The sequence below is a fragment of the Plectropomus leopardus genome, chromosome 22, assembly GCF_008729295.1.
Source record: "Plectropomus leopardus isolate mb chromosome 22, YSFRI_Pleo_2.0, whole genome shotgun sequence".
NCBI classification, from domain to species: Eukaryota; Metazoa; Chordata; class Actinopteri; order Perciformes; family Serranidae; genus Plectropomus; species Plectropomus leopardus.
In genome coordinates this window covers 15044976-15064812 of record NC_056484.1, presented here as the reverse complement: position 1 = coordinate 15064812, position 19837 = coordinate 15044976, and the positions used below count along the sequence as shown (strand labels likewise).

At 38.5% G+C, this 19837-nt stretch overlaps 1 protein-coding gene across 1 annotated transcript in view; it reads right to left on the bottom strand.

Moving 5' to 3' along the window:
• Nucleotides 1-19837, bottom strand: part of LOC121961191 (copine-8) — a 100323-nt gene that overhangs the window by 18023 nt on the left and 62463 nt on the right. Inside the window, exons 7-13 of the mRNA XM_042511078.1 lie at nt 19160-19223; nt 18253-18356; nt 17593-17697; nt 12365-12406; nt 11022-11097; nt 8369-8422; nt 8089-8150 (exon numbers count right to left, since the gene is read on the bottom strand). Coding sequence (XP_042367012.1) covers nt 8089-8150; nt 8369-8422; nt 11022-11097; nt 12365-12406; nt 17593-17697; nt 18253-18356; nt 19160-19223 — 507 coding nt within the window. The remainder of the gene's footprint in view (nt 1-8088; nt 8151-8368; nt 8423-11021; nt 11098-12364; nt 12407-17592; nt 17698-18252; nt 18357-19159; nt 19224-19837) is intronic.

Here is a 19837-nt window from a genome sequence, read left to right as displayed (position 1 = left end):
CTCTCTCCTCTGCATTAATCACACGAGAATGTGAGTGAGACATCAGTTTATTGGCTCTTTGGATGTCATTCTAATAACCATTTTGTCTTTTCAAGGATTTCTTTTTCCACTCTGCCACAATATTACAGTATTTTCTTTTTTTTAACATGTAATTTTATCTAAAACATATTTGTAAAAATGCTTTTAAAACAGTGTCTGTGTCACAAGTGACATGGCATAAATTTCTGTCTCTTCTATTACCGTAAATATGAAAAACATTGCATTTTCATGAATTTTTAATTAAAAAGTAACAAAATGTTTATCTTCTAAAAGAGAACTATAAATTAACAATAATCTCCTTTTCAGACAACCATTATTTTCAGCTTAGTTTAACCTTTTATTTTCTCAATTAATTGATTAGTTGTTTGGTCTATGAAATAAGCCAATGACTTCCTGAAATGTGTTATTTTTTTAACCCAAAGATTTTCAATTTCTGTTATAGAGGTGTAAAAACACTGAAAAATGCTACATTTAAGAGGCTGGAATCAGAGACTGCTGCTTTTTTTCTAAAAAAAAAAAAAAAAAAATCAAACAGATTATTGATTATCAAATTAGTTGGCGATTAATCAAATTGTATCGATAATATAGAGATCTACTCTGGAATAATTAATACAGTTAATTAAATCAGCTCAGTAGATAACACCAGAAGGGGCAACTGAGGCTACTGGCACTCTCTAAGTAAATACTTGATACTTGAATGTTTATTGTCTTTAAATATGGCGCATTCCTGCACTGAGCACACAAAGTCACCTTAGTAGCAGAGGGAGATCTGCAGTGAAGCATCGCTGCAGAGCACATTCACACCAGAAAGGCAGCAAAACTGTTCTGGCAGCTCTGATAAGGAGTTTTCGGAGGCACACACATGGTTGGGCTTCAGCGGAGGAAGGTGAGCTGTGAGCTTTGCCTGCCTTAAAAACCAAACCTTATCATTCTGTGTCCTGAGGGTACAAAGAAACTTCTCCGACTATTTTAAGGCCACCTTTATCGTGTCATGATGGGTTTTTTTATTGGCCAGTCTTAAGTGACTGCAATCCACCTCTTGGCAAGTTTACCTAAAACCTTTGGCAGAAAACAGCAGAAATGTCAAACATACTCAAAGTCAAGTTCCATATGTTTATCTCCAATAGTGGATTTACATTGGAAAAATTAATTAAAAAGAGGGAAGAGAGCCAAGATACAGTCATTTTCAACTTAATCTGTACACACTCTTATACTTTAGGAGGACCTGTTATGTTTTCTTATTTTCTGTTATACTGATAATGTTACAGTGTCAGATGATCATATTAAATGTGGCAAAAGTTTCAAATGAAGAGGTAGAATTATGTTAAAGTAATAACTGTGAGCAAAAACCTCAGGCTTCGACCGTTTTGAACAGGCCCCTAGGAAGTGTGCCCAACTGACATAGTGGCCAGACCACGTAACTACAACTTACAGGTCCGTCACATGATGCGGCATTTGGGTTTGACCCACTCCGATCAATAACATTTCCAAACTCTAGAAAAGCTGTACAATTAAATCATTTCATCCCTATTCAGATTAGTAAAGGGTAAACCAGAAGCTAACTGCTCAGCTGGTAGAAGTCTCTAGAGCGCTTTGCTCTATGTGCCAAATGACACCAAATATCCAAGTAATTTCAAACTTTTTTGGCTTCATGCACCACTGAGCAACTTTCACAGGAATGAACAAGAGTCCACCTCCAACCCTGTACCCAGTTCCCTTATACATCCATAGTTCTGAATACTTTGTTTCCAACGTTCTTCCTACTTTTGCGACAGGTTGATGTCAGCTTGCAATGTGTTTCTCAATTTGGTCTTCTGCATCAGGCACACCACCACAAGTGCTTACATTACATACACTGCAAAATGCACACTTGGTTGCTGATACTGTTAATTTTTCTATGATTTTGGATTACATTCTTCCTGGAACATGTTCATCTGTAAAGATTGTGATGTAGAAGCTTTTGTTAGTGATTTTCAACAATATAAAGGGCTGCTATTCTCCGTTACAGCCATTCTCCAGAAGCAACAATGGTGCAGAGATGCCAAGATGTGGAAGACCCGGAAACACATCAGAGCAGACTGGGCTTTTTGAGCGGGTTGGCTTAAAGAGACAGAAGCTAAATGAAGCATTTTGAGCAGAAGTTGAGGGGTAAAAAGTATTTTTTAACATTAAGGCATGTAAACATGTTCTAGTGGAAACCCAGAATACAATTATGAACCTGAAAATGAGCATAATATGTCCTCTTTAAATTTGTCCCTCTGATCTGTTCGGCTAACTTCTATTTGGACAGTTAAGGGTGTCAGTGCACAGGCACACCCTTTCCAGCACCACTTCTGGTCAGCTCCAGTAAGTCATGGCTGGCTAAGTGCGCTAATTGCACACTGAAAATATCAACTCACTATCACTTTCTCTTATATCTGCATCCTGGTATTTCTTTCTCTGTGTCTTATACAGACACAAGTGTATTCATTGCATCAATTATATGTCCCTTTTAGAAGTGTACACACTGTCTTGTATGTGACCAGGACAGCACCTTTCCAGATTGTTTCTTTTTTCTGGACAAGAGTGTCATAGTCTTGGAGACAGCTAAAAACAAGGCTGCCCATTTTGAATAGTGTGAGTATGCATCTGTGTGTGTAATGTGTACAGTATTTGATAGTGTTTGGGGTGAGGGGGGCATGCCACTTTACCAGCTGGTTTTCTGTCAGTCACTGATCTCCCCCTGCTGTTAAAGCCCACAGTGACTCAGCGAGGAACCAATATGACAAAATACCGCACAGCAGGGGGTGGACTGATGAGAAGGTTGCACACTACATTAAAATAAGCCTTCCTGCAGACTGAACAGGCTGGATGCTAATGTCTCTCCTAAATCTTCAAAGCATCTCATTTCTACACTGTCAAAAGATACTCTCTTTCACATATCTAGTGACATGCTCCTGCAGCAAGGCTACTTTTGCTACTGGATTAAGAAAACACTCGATTGAGTTTGAGATTGCAATATTTTTGTGTGGCAATAATGCATCATTACATCACTTTTTTATTTCACAAATAATTCATATAATGTAATACACATTAAAGTTTAGGTAGCCTAACACTATCAATTGCGTTTTCAGTCCACAAGGTTTTGCTGCACTAAAAATAATTGAAGTGAGATGAAAACTAAGACTGAAAACTTTATCTTACAAGATGAAACAAAAGGTAATTAATTGTAATATATTGCAAAATATGTTATCGCAATACTAAGCATATAACAACACATTTAAAATCCCATTAATATTGTATTGTAGAGCCGTGATTCCAAAAGCTGCACTAATAAGACAAAAAGAAACCATGTCGTTCTCAAAGCACCTGCAAAGGCTGAAATACTCCGGCCAATTGTTCTACCAAGCAAATAGTGTCTCAGTGCTTCTGTGCTATTCAAATGTATTTCAATTAGGTAAGATGTATACGTTTAGCGCAAAATTGGCCTCTTTCTATGCAAATGAGCCTAATTAAAAAAACAGTCCGTTTCAAAGAGATCAGCACTAACAGCCACACAGTAACAATGACATTATTAGTGTCTTCAGAGAGTTGGTGGTATTTGAAGTACATTAATAAGAGGTGTCATGTCAAGACTTTTCATGGCAGCATCGTCATGCTAGACGTGCCTCTGCACCTTGTCAGGCAGGACCTTTACCTCGCAATTTTCTTTTATTTTGTTAGAGTTCTGTCTACTGTTTTGTTGCAAAGGCAACTTTTGGACTCACACAGCTAGGGGGTGAAAAGTCACTGAGCCAAAACCAAACATAGAAGGTCAAGGAAAATCATACCCTGAATAAAAGAGAAGTTAGCCTAGTCACAAATCTTTTTCTATTTTTACTGATATCATGATTCAGGGAAAATACTGAAAATCTATACATTACAGTTCAGACAGCCATCTCAACAGGCTGTGTACCCTGTCTGGTAAGTGTTTGCCTTCAAAGTAACAAGTGCAAAAACATTTGAAAATGCTCACAAAAAGTCTCCTCTCCTCTTATATTGAAGTGCCAGAGGGAAACATATATGCATGAGTGCGCTGAGTGGCCTAAAAATGGCATCAGAGGTTGTGTGATGTGACCTCTCCTGATAATATGCAAACAGATGTTGCTGGTTGGACTGTGTCCATCTGGCTAGAGGAGAGGAGAGGAGAAGATGAAAGGAGAGGAGAGATAAACAGCCCATACCTGCATTAAGTCATATTAGCCTAAACACTGATATTGGCAGTGCTTGCTAATTTGCTAAGTATAACCCACAAAGTGAAACGCCTGTGTTCTTTTCAAAGCTTTGATTTTTTTTTTTTTTTTTACAATTCTTTGTGCAGATTCTGCCTCTTACATCTAATGATAACCTCTCCAAATGATTTCAATACCAGCTGAGTTCCCTCCTGCTTCTATTCTGGTTTCAATACTCAATTCACAAACCAAAACAAGAGGAAACAATATCTGTCACCGTGAGTGACGGCGCTGTCTTCAAAGGCACAACTCAGAATGAAAGATATAGTCGACAATCCTTCATTTTTATCCTCCTGCTCATGAATAGAGGCCTCTTTGTTGAAATCCATGGGTGGTACTAACGCTTTATGAAAGGGAGTGAAAAGAATAAGAGCAGTGATGCTCTCCAGATTGAGATGGAGTCTCTCTCAAATCTGTCATTTATGCTAATTCTGCCGGCAGATCGTGTTCCTAATTAGGTCCGAATGAACAATTAGCTGATTAGGTTGAAGACGCAAAAAGAGCTGTCAATCAGAAAATAACCGAGAAGAGAGGAAGGACGGAGAGCGATTCAAGGAAATGGAACGAGATGACTGTCAATGTGACAAAACACCTGTGCAGATTCATGCAAAAAATGCACAAGTGAGAAAGCACCTAGAAGGTTGTGTGCTTAGATGTGGGCATGGGTGTGTATACCTTTCTGTGTGTGAGCGTCTGCTCACAAATACTCAATCTGCCCGTTATGCAACTGGTGCAACTGGACCACTACAGTCCATTTATGTCTCAAACAGTGAAACAGCACTTGGCACTTCATTTACCCACACAAGCGTGTAACAGGACCCGGCTCATGCTCCCAGAGCACCGCTAAAAAAAGAGAAAACACACCTTCTTCCTCAGAGTTTGAGTGCTCTCTGACTGACTGTGCAGGGTTAGAGACTCGAAGATGGGAATTCTCCATTAGCAGCGAGCGTCAGAGTGAGTAAACATATGCCGGGACATGTGGTGTCAGTACACATGCATTTTAAAGCCAGCTCTCACACATGCAGTCATTTTTACAGGCCTGGCCATCATGCAAATTGATCACAGTTAACATGTGGGCACAACATAACTAGGCAAACATCAGTGGGATGGAGACGCTGGTCAAAAATTTGTCCTAGCAGGAAGTCACAACGCGATTATGACGCAGACTGCCAGATGGTGACATTGTTTCCACTTCAATAATGGTGCATTCAGACCCTCTTACAAAACAGGAAATATGATATTACTATATATGTAACACTTTTTTACACTGAAAACAAAAAGACAATTTATTTGTTTGGTTGTGAAATGTTTATGATTAGACGGCCACACTATGACTTAATTCGATACCCATTTTTAAAATATGAAAAAAATACTCTGTTTTAAGTAAAAGTCCTGCATTGAAAATGTTACTTTAGTAAAAGTAAGTATAATCAGGAAAAGGTACTTAAAGTATTAAAAGTAAAGGTACACAATGTTAAAAAAAATAATAATCTAAAAATAATACGAAGCAATACACCCCTAAATTTCAAAATTATAAGGAAAAATAGAAAAAGCATGGAAACAAGTTCAAGTGCTAGGATGCACATAAAGGCTGTCCAGCCAATAGTCAGGTAGCATCACTGAGGCTGGCGCAACTTTCATTTTGGAGCTTACGAGAACATTCCTTTAACATCTCAATGTTTACTGGGAAGCCTTTTTGTCAGGCTGCTGATTAATATATTTGCTTTAGTGCAATGTCCTTTAACATATACAGTAGCTCCATCTATTATCTTAAGCCGGCATACAGAGTGCTCTCCTACTGCCCTGTGAATCAATAACTTATTGATCAGTGCTCTTCGCCACACGGTGATTTTTTCACTGCCTTAACAAGGCTTATTAAGGTGAGGGTTCAAACTATGTGTGTATTTACTGTAAATTACTCTTGTGACTGCTGTTCTCTACCTATACAGCTTTTTATCAATCCTGTCTTATAAACTGCTCTTTTTACAGGCAGTCTTCAATGTTTGCTGTCAGTCAGGATGTAATTTTGTGACCTAATTTTAACAAATGTTACAAAAGAATGCAGATAGACCTGTACTTTAAGTACAAATAGAGATTTAGGTGTATGTGCAAAAGCTATGTACTACCTATAACAACAACATCAACATCCATCTTATCAATGTATCGCAGTTTAAGGCAGGCTTTTACACGTTAAGTCCTTTAAATCACTTGTGGTGGAGGCAGAAAACAGTCTAGCGTAGAAAGAGTTGGCTTCTTGGATAATCCCCTCATTGGCTCGAGCAATTTTTCAGCCCTCTCTTTGCCCTTCTGCTCTAAGCTGTGCAAAATCCTCCTTAAATGAGCAACTACAGTGGGAAGAAAGCTAGCTCCAAAATAGATTGTGTTGTTGTCTTTTGGGTTTGTCACAGAGGGAGCAAGCTTATCGATTCATTGTTTTCAGGAGATCTTTTTACCCCACAAAAACTTATAACATATATTTTTTAATTCCTTAAATGTCAGCTGTCAACTTTCTGTAACAAAAAGAAAGAACACAAGGACTGAACTGGAGACTTTTTTTTCACCCAAAAATGCACACATACACCACCTCTGTCAGTCAGTCTAAAGCCTGTATGGTAGGGTGCTCTACACTTTCAATGTGTATCACTCAACAGATATTAAAGAGCTTTTCAATTTATGCTTTGGTAAAAAGTCTTCTCCGATGTTACAAGACAATAACCACCAGCCAGCTTATTTAGTGACATTATATCAATGATTTATCACAGAGGGGTCTGAGGACCCCTGAGGGAGTTCCAGCACATCCACCAAAATAAGAAATAGTACATTTTCACTATTTAATTAACAATAGAAAAGAGACCAATGTGAGTAAGAGTTATAAGCGTGAATATTCTGATCACAGATTTCACTTCCTCCATAGTTATCTCCTCAGGGGTAGCAGACAGCAATATAATTCTGGTCTAAATCATAGGTAACAACTAAAATCTTTTCAGATGAAGATCCCTAAAGTGAATTTTTTGTGACATGGGGATTAGGCGTTATTGCTGACATGTTAGACATGTTGTATAAATAGTTTTAAGGAAGTATTTCACTGATGAAATGAGAGTGTTAACATAAAACTAGGCCATCTATGCAGTTGAGAGATGCAAATACTTTGCAAATTGCTGCTACATGACCAGAGAAAACAGAGAAAAAGGACACCTTTGGTCAAGAGGTAGAAAACTTATATATACCAGAATGCCATACGCCTGATCAGACCATTAAACAAATCTGCTGGTCAATGACACAATTGGAACTTGCTTGTGTCAAACAATGACCATCGGCCGGATCTCACATTAAAGATAAGTACCCTAAAACATGCTCATGGAAACAATTGAGCAAGAAATATACACAGAGTAACAGAATAGTGGTTTGTATTTGATCAGCCCTGCTTAGTTTAACCATTCGATCTCTGTTTTACAGCTGAACACGGGCACTGAAATGTATTTCTAAAAACCTTTAGGTAGTGCAGTAACATAATCTTAATTTATATTCTATGAGCAGTGCGTAGTTACTGTTTGGTTGGATTTTAGCGCAGCTTCAGGGAAAAACCTTTCACCATCCTTTCTCACATGCAAATGTACACTTTTCCATCAAATCCACTCACACTGAGGGATCATTATCTTTGGCACATTGCAGACACGGAGTCACAACGGGGTCATTATTGAGACACATGCTGGCACACTCAGCTTGTCACTTCTCATTAAAGGGACTACAACCCCAATCTCTCAGTATTCATTGAATGAATGCATATTCGTTGACCTACCCTCCTTTGATGTAGTCCAGGAAGGTGACTTCAATGTCCACCAGGAATGACAGAAGTGTTACCTGTAAGCAATATGGCCACAATGAGCTTTGTGTCAGTGATGACTTTCAGGTGCTGCCCCTGATAGGACAGATACTTCTTATTTATTCTGACCTGCTCAATTACAAAATGAAATAGTAAGCAGTATAAAGACTTCAGTTTGTATTTCAAATCCAGCCCATACAGCTTTATGTATGAATGAGGGGAAAGAATGATTCAAGTTTGATGAATATTTACTCACCGTTCCAGAGTTGAGGTATTTTTTCTTCCTCCCTTTTTTCTTTGGATTTATCACCTAAAAGAGACAAAATTATCTGTGATTTTCACATTCATTCATTCTTCAATCCAGGCCTTTATTTGTGTTATAAACTGCAAGACTGGGTTTTAAGGACTGCTCCAGAATTGGCACCTCCTGAGGGAAATATCTGGCTCTTTTGCTGCAAATTGCTTCACTGCGTTTAACAGCTAGCTGATAACTTTGTATGCTGTTTGGTTCTTGGCAGGCAGAGTGGGTTATCAGAGCTTTTTTACTGTAAACAGCTGCCACCTGCTGTTTTTTTAAAATGACCAAGATGAGAGCAATAAGACATGCAACGCAATAAAGTTGTGCCGGAAAATCTGAAATCTGTATATTTATATGTGGTAGCTGAAGTCATATAAAATATAGTTTGTACACCACCCTCTCACTCTCCATCCTCGAAACCAGCAGCCACTATGAATATATGCCTTTGAGAAATGCACTTAAAGCACAACATATCAAGAGTTGCAGCTAAATCCAGCTGTGGATTACAGCTCTAAACTGAGTGGTTTGTCTTCATGAATATGTAACAGCACACAAAGTGAGTGTGCAGTCAACCTTGACTGGATGGATTATGATTCCTACACATCTAAACAAGCCTTACTGTGCTTTGAGAAACTGTTGTTATTGTCAACAGATTATAAGAGAGACATTTTTTTTTGTCCGTGGGCCTTAATTAATTCCCTCTCACAACCTGAGCTCATCAAAACATACAATTGCTCCTGTGATGTGGGGACAGCCAGAAAACAGACCCGAAACTCCTTTTGAATCCCAAACACTGCAGCCGAGCTTTATGGTCTAATTAAACTGTAGCAAGGTTAAACCGAAAGAGAGGACCTCAAGGAAACAACATACAAATGTGTGGATTTATGCATTTCTCCTTGGTTCACTGCAATAGGTACACACAAGGACACGTCTGCCTCTGGAGACGAGGTGCAATGATTGAAATGTGGTTGTAACACAAAACACACACACACACACACAGATAGACATACAAACACACACAAACCATTTTGCAATGTCCCTTTTCATAACTCATGATACATATGTTGACGTAATAATTATATTAATAATAATTACATTTTACGTATAGGCAACTTTCAAACCATGCAAGGACACCTTATAATACACAGTAACAAACAAGCAGCAATGCATCAATAGATCATAAAGTCAAACAATCATTGATATGCAGGTCTTTGGCAATGCAAAGCCATCCTCTCTTTAAGTTGGAGACCAGGGTCAGAAACCACAAAATCACTTTGCGTGTGTGTGTATGTGTGTCTTTCTATCCATTTACTGTTCCTCACATACTTGTCAATGTGCCTGTGTGTGCACCTTTGTTCACATCTGAGCGCTATTAGGCAAACAGCAGCTGTTTAAAATGACAGTCCCCTGTGTGCTCTCCCCTCTCTGTGTGACGCTCTGTTAATCAAGAAGTGTTGACTCTTTCTAGGCGAAGATAAGCCAGCGATCCATCATAACTGTCTGTCAATGTGTGTGCATGTGTGTGTGTGTGTGTGTGTGTGTGTGTGTGTGGATGAGAGAGAAAGTCAGAAATAAGACTTTGGTTGGCATTAACTAAATCTAATGAGAGCACAATCATTTTCATCACTGAATTTTTTTTTTCTCAAAAAAAAAAAATAAAATAAATTAGAATATTTCAGTCAGACACCGCATGTTTAAGGTGGGATTGTAAATATATTTTTCCACAATTCTCCATACATTTTAGCATATTTTCTGACTCAGCCAATAATACCATAAAACACACCAAATCACTGACGGGACTGTCTGCAGTCCAGATGCATTTTGGGTTATGTGAGCACCAGGTTTTGACATGGTATGGAATGAAGGCCACTTTAGTTTCCGCATCCAAGTGAGTCCAAGTCCCTCCTTTGGTCAATGTGTTGTAAATGTTGTCATCCACCCATGCACATGGAAGTCTGCAAGTGGCCCATTTTTTTTGACTGCATGGATTGTACACATAACAAGAGTGGACACTGCTCCAATTTCTTGTTTGCCAGTCCAGTCCGAAACACTGCAGCGCCACAGTGAAGTGACTTCTGAGTTGTATATATGACCGACGTTCACTCTGGACCCAGCAGCATCTTCCTAGTTTCAGTTTCACCCAGTGTCAGCATTAACAGTACATTAAACTGACCTCCTGACCCTCCTGTTAACTGCCTGGGGTGGATGCAGACCCTTAACTGTAATATAAATAGTGCGCCTCAATGTGACCGCAGCTGTCTGTGTACGTCCAGTGTCGAAGAACGTCCAAGCCTTAATGCATAGATTAATAAAAATGTTCTGCTTAACTTAAGGTCTCTCTTCAAAGCCTGACTTCAATAATAATAATATATATTTTTTTGTATGTTGGGAAGTACGGGGGGGGGGGTTCAATCATTGTTTTATTTTGTTGGGAAGCTCAGACCTGAAATGGCAGATCAGTTTTACCATGATTTAACTTCAGTAGAACAAATTCCAGATGGAGAACCCAGTGGTATCATTAGTCCAATTACTGTGTGTCTGAGTGACCTGCTGAATCTGAACTGGTCTGGAGATGATGCAGCCTCACACACCTACACATACACAGACTCACCTCGTAGACGTTGAACTGGCTCTGCCCTCTGGATAGTTCTCTGTAGCTGGTGCTGAACTCTCCGATAAAGTCATGACTACAGAGAGGAGCGAGGAAGACACAAAGAACAAAAAGAATACATCAAAACAACAGTAGTGCTTGACAATAGATTCTGCTTGATTATTTAAGATAGCACTCCCAGACCACAAGGTCTGTCCCAACTAACGTAACTTAAAGCGAGAGCACTGATGATGGAGCTTCTGTAAGTGAATATTAAAGCTAATCAAGCATGAAAACATCAAACCTTTCACAAACAATGGTTAAAAGTATCACTTAAGCTCAGTTCAACTAAACAGCCTATTACAAACTGTCATCATTTCTCAGACATAACACCAAAATATTGCTGTGTTCGTTCTATGACAGAAAATCTAAATTGATTGCAAAGCGTAAAGAAGAGAGAAATAAATCTCTTTTCAACTACAGCTTGACTAATGTCACTCGTCTTTCTTTCTGTTTGACTGTCAGCAGCCAGAATCCAAAGCAGTCAATATGTGACTATCCTGCACCCAGCTTTTTGTTCTGTTCAAGTACTTGTTATTTTTGTCAAACTACTTAGGTGGGTGTTCAGACTGAAAACAGCCCTGCTTTAAAAGATCACAAAGGGAGTTGCTTTAAGCACAATGAAAATTCAAATCTGATCCAGAATGTCCTGTTAGAGTAATAAATCTACAAGTCTGAAGAGTTATCAGATGTGCAAAAGTTGAGCGGAGGTTTACAACCCAATGAGACAAGATCGAACAGTTCTGTAAAATTATCTGGGTGTTAATCACAAGTTCAATAACGAATCAGATTCAAACTATATTCTAACATAATTCCAGCTAGCTGACATAAATGGAGGGAGAGAAAGAACGCAAGGAGAAAATTAAATATGATGGTAAACAAAACATGACAAATCGCCGGATATTAGAGCTATGTTAAGTAAATAGCTAGAGAAAATAAATTTGATGTTATAGTACACTCCATGAAACATTATCCACAGTCATTTCATTAAACAACAAAATTCGAAGACTTTTCCAAAACCTTTGAGGATTTTACTAATTCCATGACTTTTCCAGGCCTGGGAAACAAGATTATGGAACTCCACGACTTCAGAAACCCTGCAAATTTACTTGAATTACTGGGCTGGGTGTGTTTTTAATGCAGTGCTGTCGTTTGTCTTAACATGCAACAAACAGCAGAGGTGTGGAGCCAGATTCAAAACATGATTCGTCCCCGGAAAATGTCACGATATGTTTGTTCAGGCTATATTTTACAGGGTTGTATGATTGTTAAATTACAAACATAAAATAAAAGAGATTAACTACCTGCCATCTCTGTCCCAGTCGTACACTTCGACCTTGATTGTTCTGTAGGGAGAAACACAAGATGATGATCAGATTAAAAAGACAGATTTCTTTTCTTTTCCTGCAGTATGAGTTTACTGGTGTTTCTCCTAATGCACATTTGTTTTTTAGATTTATTGAGGCATTGTGAACAATAGCTGCAACATGTAACATACATAAAAAATTAAAGGTGATGTTGCTGGACATTTGCAATTAAAAAAAAACCAAATGTTTTTCTCCAGAACAAATAAACTGACTTTTTATAATTATATTCAATGTACTAAAAGACTGTCTTCTATACTTGATAATCATAAGGTATACACAGATGTAGGGTCTTAACGCCTAATCAGAAGAATGCTTATTTCTTTTCCCATTGTTGTCATGGAGGCAGTAAAAAGAGGCAGATCCATTCTGTAGCTTATCTTTATTCCAACACACCGTCTGCCTGTCAGTGTATTTGCCTCGGGTAATGTGCTCTCCTCATCTCCAAATACATCTATTTCTGCATCCTATTATAGCTTCAAAGGAAATATGGGGGAGAAAAAAACAGGATAGTCTGAAAGAGGCAGATATGTTGTCAGTCCATCTACCAATATCTTCAACAGGAGGGTCATTTCTCTCTGACAAAGGCAGGAGAATGATACGTCAAGAGCGAGAGGGGTGAGGCAAATGGATAATAGAACAGAGACTGAATTAAAACGGAGCAAAAGGCAGGAGGGTGTGAAAACAACTCAAACTGAATAAAAGTCAGCCGGAGTGCTAATACAGTCGGTTTTTAGTCATAGTTAGGGGGTAACGTGAGGGCAGAGTCAGCGAGGGGGAAACCAGAACTTTCCACCAGCCTGTAAATGCTGGGAAAGTGTGGTTTTAAACTCACATAAGAGACACTATAACATTTAAATAAAAATGATTCAATAAATGTAACAATAATATTACCTACAACAGCACTAATGTTACTCAACACCATTAGCTTCTGTTTTGACAATGTGCTATAACATTACCATGCAGAGATTTGCTAAATCAAGAACTAAAGGGCCTTAGAGGCCCCAAGCTTTTATGTGTTGTAATTTTTAAATTCTTTATCTAATTTTATTATATTTACATTTTAAAAAAAATGTAAATGCACCCGAGTTAGCTGGGGAGCTAATTTTCATCAGTAGTCCCTTGCCTGATGTTAAGAGGTATCTTAAAATAATAAAACAATGTGAATGTGCAGTATGTACAATGGTTAAGACAAACAACATTAAGATAAAAAGGCCAACAATATAGTTTAACATGCACAAGTTAAGAATATACAACACAATTTAACTATTTGAGTGGATAAAACCCACATAGCAGATGATGCAGGCACAGTGTGAGTATAATCATTTATTTAGTGGCTTAACAATCAAAAACAATGTTTGGATAAAGTGATATATAATTTTTGTTTAACCACAAACAGCCCCAAAATTGCCATCACCAAACCCACCAGACTCCGTACAAATAAACAGTAATTTTAGCATGTATAGAGACAGCATACTTTCCACATGTAACTGAGTAAATTAAGGGTTTATTTTAAACTGACCAGAGTTGATGATTGTAGGAACAGTGGGAAGAAGAGTGGGCTTTCCCTTAAATACTGACTGTTTTCTATTCTCTTTCAGTCAGTTGAGTTTGTTTTGTCCGCCAGCAGTCAGTAAAGACGGCTCAAACTTGACTGTATATAGATTGTGAGCAGAAAGTAGCCTTTCACGAGTCTTGTGTGACTTTCTTCTGAACTTACTGTAATTGCTTAAGAGCTTGGACAGCTTTCTGAAACAAACTGCAGCTAATTCAAAACCTGAGCCAAAAATGCACTCTTACATCCTCTTCATCTTTCAGTATGAGAAGAAGTGGAAATACAAAGCATCATTAATGCGCCTCAGAGCTACTTAGAGAACCAGATGCACAGTAGAGGAAAGGAAGCAATAAAAGTGAGGAGTGGCTCATGGTGATGGGATGAACATGTCTCCTGGTCGGCTGAACACTTTCTCCTCCAGAGAAAGCGGTGTCTGTGCAGAGCTGTCTGCACAATGCGGGTGCACATGCATGTGTTTATGTGCGTTATTAAGTCAGTGTTACGCCGTTTCTCGGTAGGAAACATCCCTCTCTGAGCTTTGATTAGGTATCAGGAAATTGACAATATCTTTGTTTGTTAATCTTGTGGTCTCCCTGCATGTATGTGTGTGTATGCCTGAGTGTGTGTGCTTGTCTGTGTGTAAGAGAGAAAGTGAGTTAACACGGACCCATCAGAGCACCTATCAGCAGAGTGACACAGCTCTCTATTGTTTGCCAGCTTGAGCTCCTCCTTATCTCCTCTCCCAGGCTGCAGAGAGACTGATTCAGTGTGTGTGTGTGTGTGTGTGTGTGTGTGTGTGTGTCTGTGTGTGTCTGTGTGTGTGTGTGTGTGTGTGTGTGTGTGTGTGTGTGTGTGTGTTTGTGTGTGTATGTGTGTGTGCTGTATGTGCAGTCCACTGTGAGTTTCCTGAGTCCCACATTGATAAGACTTGACTCCACTAATAAGCTCATTGGACCAAACTTCAGATCAATGCTGCTGTCTGCTAGCTGAGCGAAGCTAAAACATATTATCTGTTCCTTAGTGCCCTTTTTTTCACCACACAGCTGCTGTCGACACCAGAGGCGGATCCCAAGCGCATGACTGACATAAAACAGACACACAAAGTTTTAAACAGGCGCACTTCTTTTGCAGTATTTTGCAGTAACTTTCAATATGTTTCCTTGAAAGTATCAATTTACTGCCAATCCTTTAACAATAAGATAGATGTTTCTAATGGCAATTCTATCAGCCATAATGGCAGCATCTATTAGCAAGACTCTACTGACAGCTCCTACGTCCTTGGCAGCCCCTGGATCAGCACAAAAGACAGTGGCCTTCTCTCATTTAAGTTGCCATAATAGCCACCCTGAGCAAGAAAGAAGCACAAGGATGCTACAGACTCTGGGTTAATCTACTGATCGTCTTTAAATGTTATGTTCAAGTTATTTTCAGTCAGATAAAATCACCACTGACCTGAGCCACTACCAGTCATATCCTAGCATGCTCCCACTGATCACTGCCATTGCTGCTTGCCATTTAGACAAACATCCTTCCTCGTTTTTATATATGTTTGCAAGATGTTTTATCGAGCTGAGTCATTAACTCCTGCCTCCGGTCAAATACACATTGCTTCCAGTTTTTAAAATTAGTTCGTTTTAACACAGATTCATCTCCTATTTATTTCTCCTGCTTTCTAATGACCTGCGAAACAGCCAAGCAATCACGTACCAAGAAAAAGCAATTATGAACACGGACCTGTTAAAGCAAACAGAGAAGCTGTGTGCTTGTTTCCAGGATGACACTTGTTGTTGTGGTACCAAAATAAATGCAGAGAAACGGTAAAGCTGACTTAACCAATAATTTATTGCTTTTCTGGCTCTTTGTTCATGTAAATGTCATATGACAGGTGGATAAAAGCAGTATGGCCCTTCACACTGAAAACTAGTCAATGAAGTATAAACTAGACCACCAGAAAATAATGTTACTTATCTCCCGAAAGGCTAGTGAGGTATAGCTCTGAATGCATCACTACAGAGATGAAACCACTTTGCTGCTGTGTAGAACTGTGTTCCTACACATATATTTCTATATTTTTACACTAATATTTCTAAAATTCATGTGGAGATTTTTCAGACCATATTTAGCATCTGACAATTTATCTATTGTGGTCGATTAGATGACATTTTCTGCAGAAAGCTTTACATTTGATCTGTCCTATCCTTTAAAGGCTAAAACCCCCCAAAAATAATCTCCAAAAAAAAAGAAAAAAGTCATTGTCAGTGTCTGTACAGCCTTGTTTTGGTCGCAGATGTCCAGATTAAGTAGTTATAAGGCACTCGGGACAGAGCTGTTTTGCAGGTAGTGATGCACAAGCATAGAGGCTACTCTTGCACGCCTTAGCTCTTGCTTTGCCTTTAGAAAACAAATTAGGGACAATGGTCTGGAAACACATATTTGGGGAAATTCCCTTTTTTTCCTGTTATCCTAAACCTGGAGATTTTTAAAATCAGATTCCATACTGCATTGGAATCGTGTTAGAAGGAGACAATTTATTACATCCATTAAAATGTATGACAGTATTGGCTTAGATTAAATAATCCTTATAAAAAAACAAGACAGCTGCAAAAACTCTCCAGGGGAAAACCTGATAGCAAAATCATACATCCACGCTTTGTTTTCCAGGAAAAAATATGCAATATATTTCTGCCAAATCATCTTTGTCCTCCTGCTGAAACTGCCAAATAAAATAAGAAATCTACTTAGTGGTGAAAACACCTTCATACATTTTTCATTCCAACTGTATGTTATTTATTGAGTGCTGTCTTCCATAAAGCCTTACAAAATATAGTGTTTCACAACGATAGCCCACAGGGAAAACATAACCCAGCTACACACAGTGATACACAACTTTCAAAAAAAAAATCATTTTCTTATTATCTTATTACTTTTTCCAGTGCATGCTGAACAATAAAACCCCACATAAGTATTGGATGCACACAGTGTCTGCAGGCTTAGTGTTCATATCCCAGTAAGCCTGAACACACGTTATGCAGACAAAGGTAAAAATGAATGAGTATAAGATGTTTATGTGGTCCAGTACTGTCTTTAATATTTGGGTTTCTCATCCAAAAATGAAAAAATAAAACATTTCTAAAAAGGGCAGAGAGAGGCCTCTTTAGTGAGCCCCAGTCAGCAGTGTTATAGTCTGTGTCAAGCAGCCTGAAGAGGCCATTATACCCTTTTTCCACCAAAATAAGCCAGTGAATGTTTTGTTTGTTTTTTTTAATGCAGGGAAATCCATTAAGATACGTGATAGAAAATGTGTGCCTTGCTGTTTTGTTTTTTTTTTTTTTTTAATATATATATCATTTAGACCTGGGTAATATATCAATATTATATCAATATCATGATATGAGACTAGATATTGTCTAAGATTTTGGATTTTGTCTGGTTTTAAGGGATGAAGTGGAAAAGGGGCTTAAAATACTGCAAGAACATCATATCACCAGAGTTGCCTATCTTACCTTGTATGGCATTTTCTGTACAATTGAAACTGAAAATAACTACCTGTTGATTCAGATGTTCGTAATTTTCTGGAGATGCCATAATATTTAGTATCTAAAAAAGGTCTTACCTGTCATAATCACCATTGCAAAGAGCCCGGACAGGGATTTTAAAGGCCTGCCACACTGGGTTCAATGTGTTCTTCACCACCTCTGTCTTGTGGCAGATGGTAAACCTGAGCAAGAGTAAAATAAAGAGAGAGAGGAGAAAAATAAGATTTGAGGGGAAAGAGAAAAGGGGGGTGGACTTAAAGAGGAGACTTTTCACTGACTTAGAGTAAAAAGGGAGGGTTGTGAGAGCTTGACTACCTCCCTGACACACATGCACAAAAATACACACATAAACACACACTGCAAAGAGGTAATTTCATTAGTCTCTTGGCTAGCAGGTGGACTTCGTATCTTTTGCCCTCAGAGCACAAGGTCTTATCTGTATTGTCACACACTGCAGGATGGAACAGAGAGTGTTGGATCATATACTCACACAAACATACACACACTCTATGTGAACATACCACAGCATTGCACTTCAAAGCTTACACACACACACGTCATACACAAACACTTCCACATGTAATTCACACATGCTTAAACAGGCATAAAGGCTTTGAATCAGAGGCAAAAATCAATGAAGCCAATTTCCTTTGGATGCAGGAAAGGAGTTAACCAAACATGAAAGGTAATAAGAAGAGACAGAGGGGGAGGGAAGGAGGAAGAGGAGGGGGACTCACGTGCCGTCCTCATTGCTCCTGTAGAAGACCAGGAAGGGATCGGACTTGCCGAAGAAATCCTTTTTGTCCAACTTGTTCCCACAGAACTGCATCATCACTGATTCCTGAAGAGTAGAGACAGAAAAAACTTCATAAAATGCTTATGGAAAGCATATTGTTTGTACACTGTACATGCACATTTCCAAGCAGTGGTAGTCTTAGTAGTCATTAATTTTATGAATAAGACACAAAAAACATGGGAATAGAGAGTCCAGGTTGAAAGAGACTGAACTTGACCTTTGAGAAGCCGAAATCAGAGAATTTTGACTCTTTTTTTCTTTAATAAATTCTTAAACCGATTAATAAATTATCAAACTTGTTGCTGATTAATTTCTTAGTTGATGACTAATCCATTGATGGTTGCACCTGATTATAAATAAAAAAAGATATAAAAGATATTCTCTTTTTTTTACCATTTGATAAGGAAAATGAAACACTTTAAATGTCCTTTTACACTACATTTTATTTATTTTGCTCACTGTATCATTCATTAACATTTTCAGCCATATTTGCAACTCATCTGATAAAATTTTGTTTTATTTGTGGGTGTTGCAGCCTGCTACACAAATGCCATCAGCTGCTTTTAATGCTTTTTTAAGTATTATGGTGGGATTCTGTGTTTCTCTAAGGTTTAATTATAATCATTATTAATATTTAAAGAAAGGGCCATAGCCTCTTGTGCTTTTTAAACTTCTTCTTATGTCTGTCGACAGACACACAAAGTGTATATTCAAAATTTAAATCTGTATTCCCACAGCTATTGTGCCCTTAATTCAAACCAAGACAAAGCAGAAATAGACATTAAAAAAAGATAAAGAAACAGAGCAGTCACTGGAAAACTTTTCAAGAAGTGTACATGCATCCTCACCCTGCAGTTGTTCAGCTCCTCAGCTTTCACAATAATGGTCCCGCATTTCTTCCCTTGAATGCCTCTGTATGCACAGCAAAAAGACACAACACAGCAAAGGGTTAAAAGATCGCACTCACATGGTTAATGTATTTTGGGATGACCAGGTTGTTTATGCTACATGTATCCTTCCTCCTCTACATCTGTTTCCTGTACTTGAGGCCAAGGTCATGTTTGCATTGTGAAAATTGGACAGCGTCTCATATTTACCAACCAGAATTACTATCTCGACATCGGAACAGTGTGTACAATTAGAGGTCATTAACAGCATCAAGCATGTTTGATAGCAGCTGGACTCGGTCCACACACCACGCAGAGGAGGACCCAGGCTGGAGGGTGACATTCTCAGAATGGGACCCTGCATGTACTAAATCTGAAAATAGTCCCATCCAAAACTGACCTTGCCCAGCTTCTCTGTCAACTCTAGGAAAAGTCCTGATAGTCCATACCAAACTTCTGTGTATGTTAACAGGATAACATACACTAAAAAATCACACAGACATCAATGTTTTTATTAAGAAAAAGAAAGTCTTAAGAAGAGCTTTAAAAAGCAGTGATAGAGAAAGCTAACGCAATCTCAGCAATTTGGGGGCTGCACTGCAAAAACTCGATACCCCTTAAGGCCGTCAGTGAGCATCT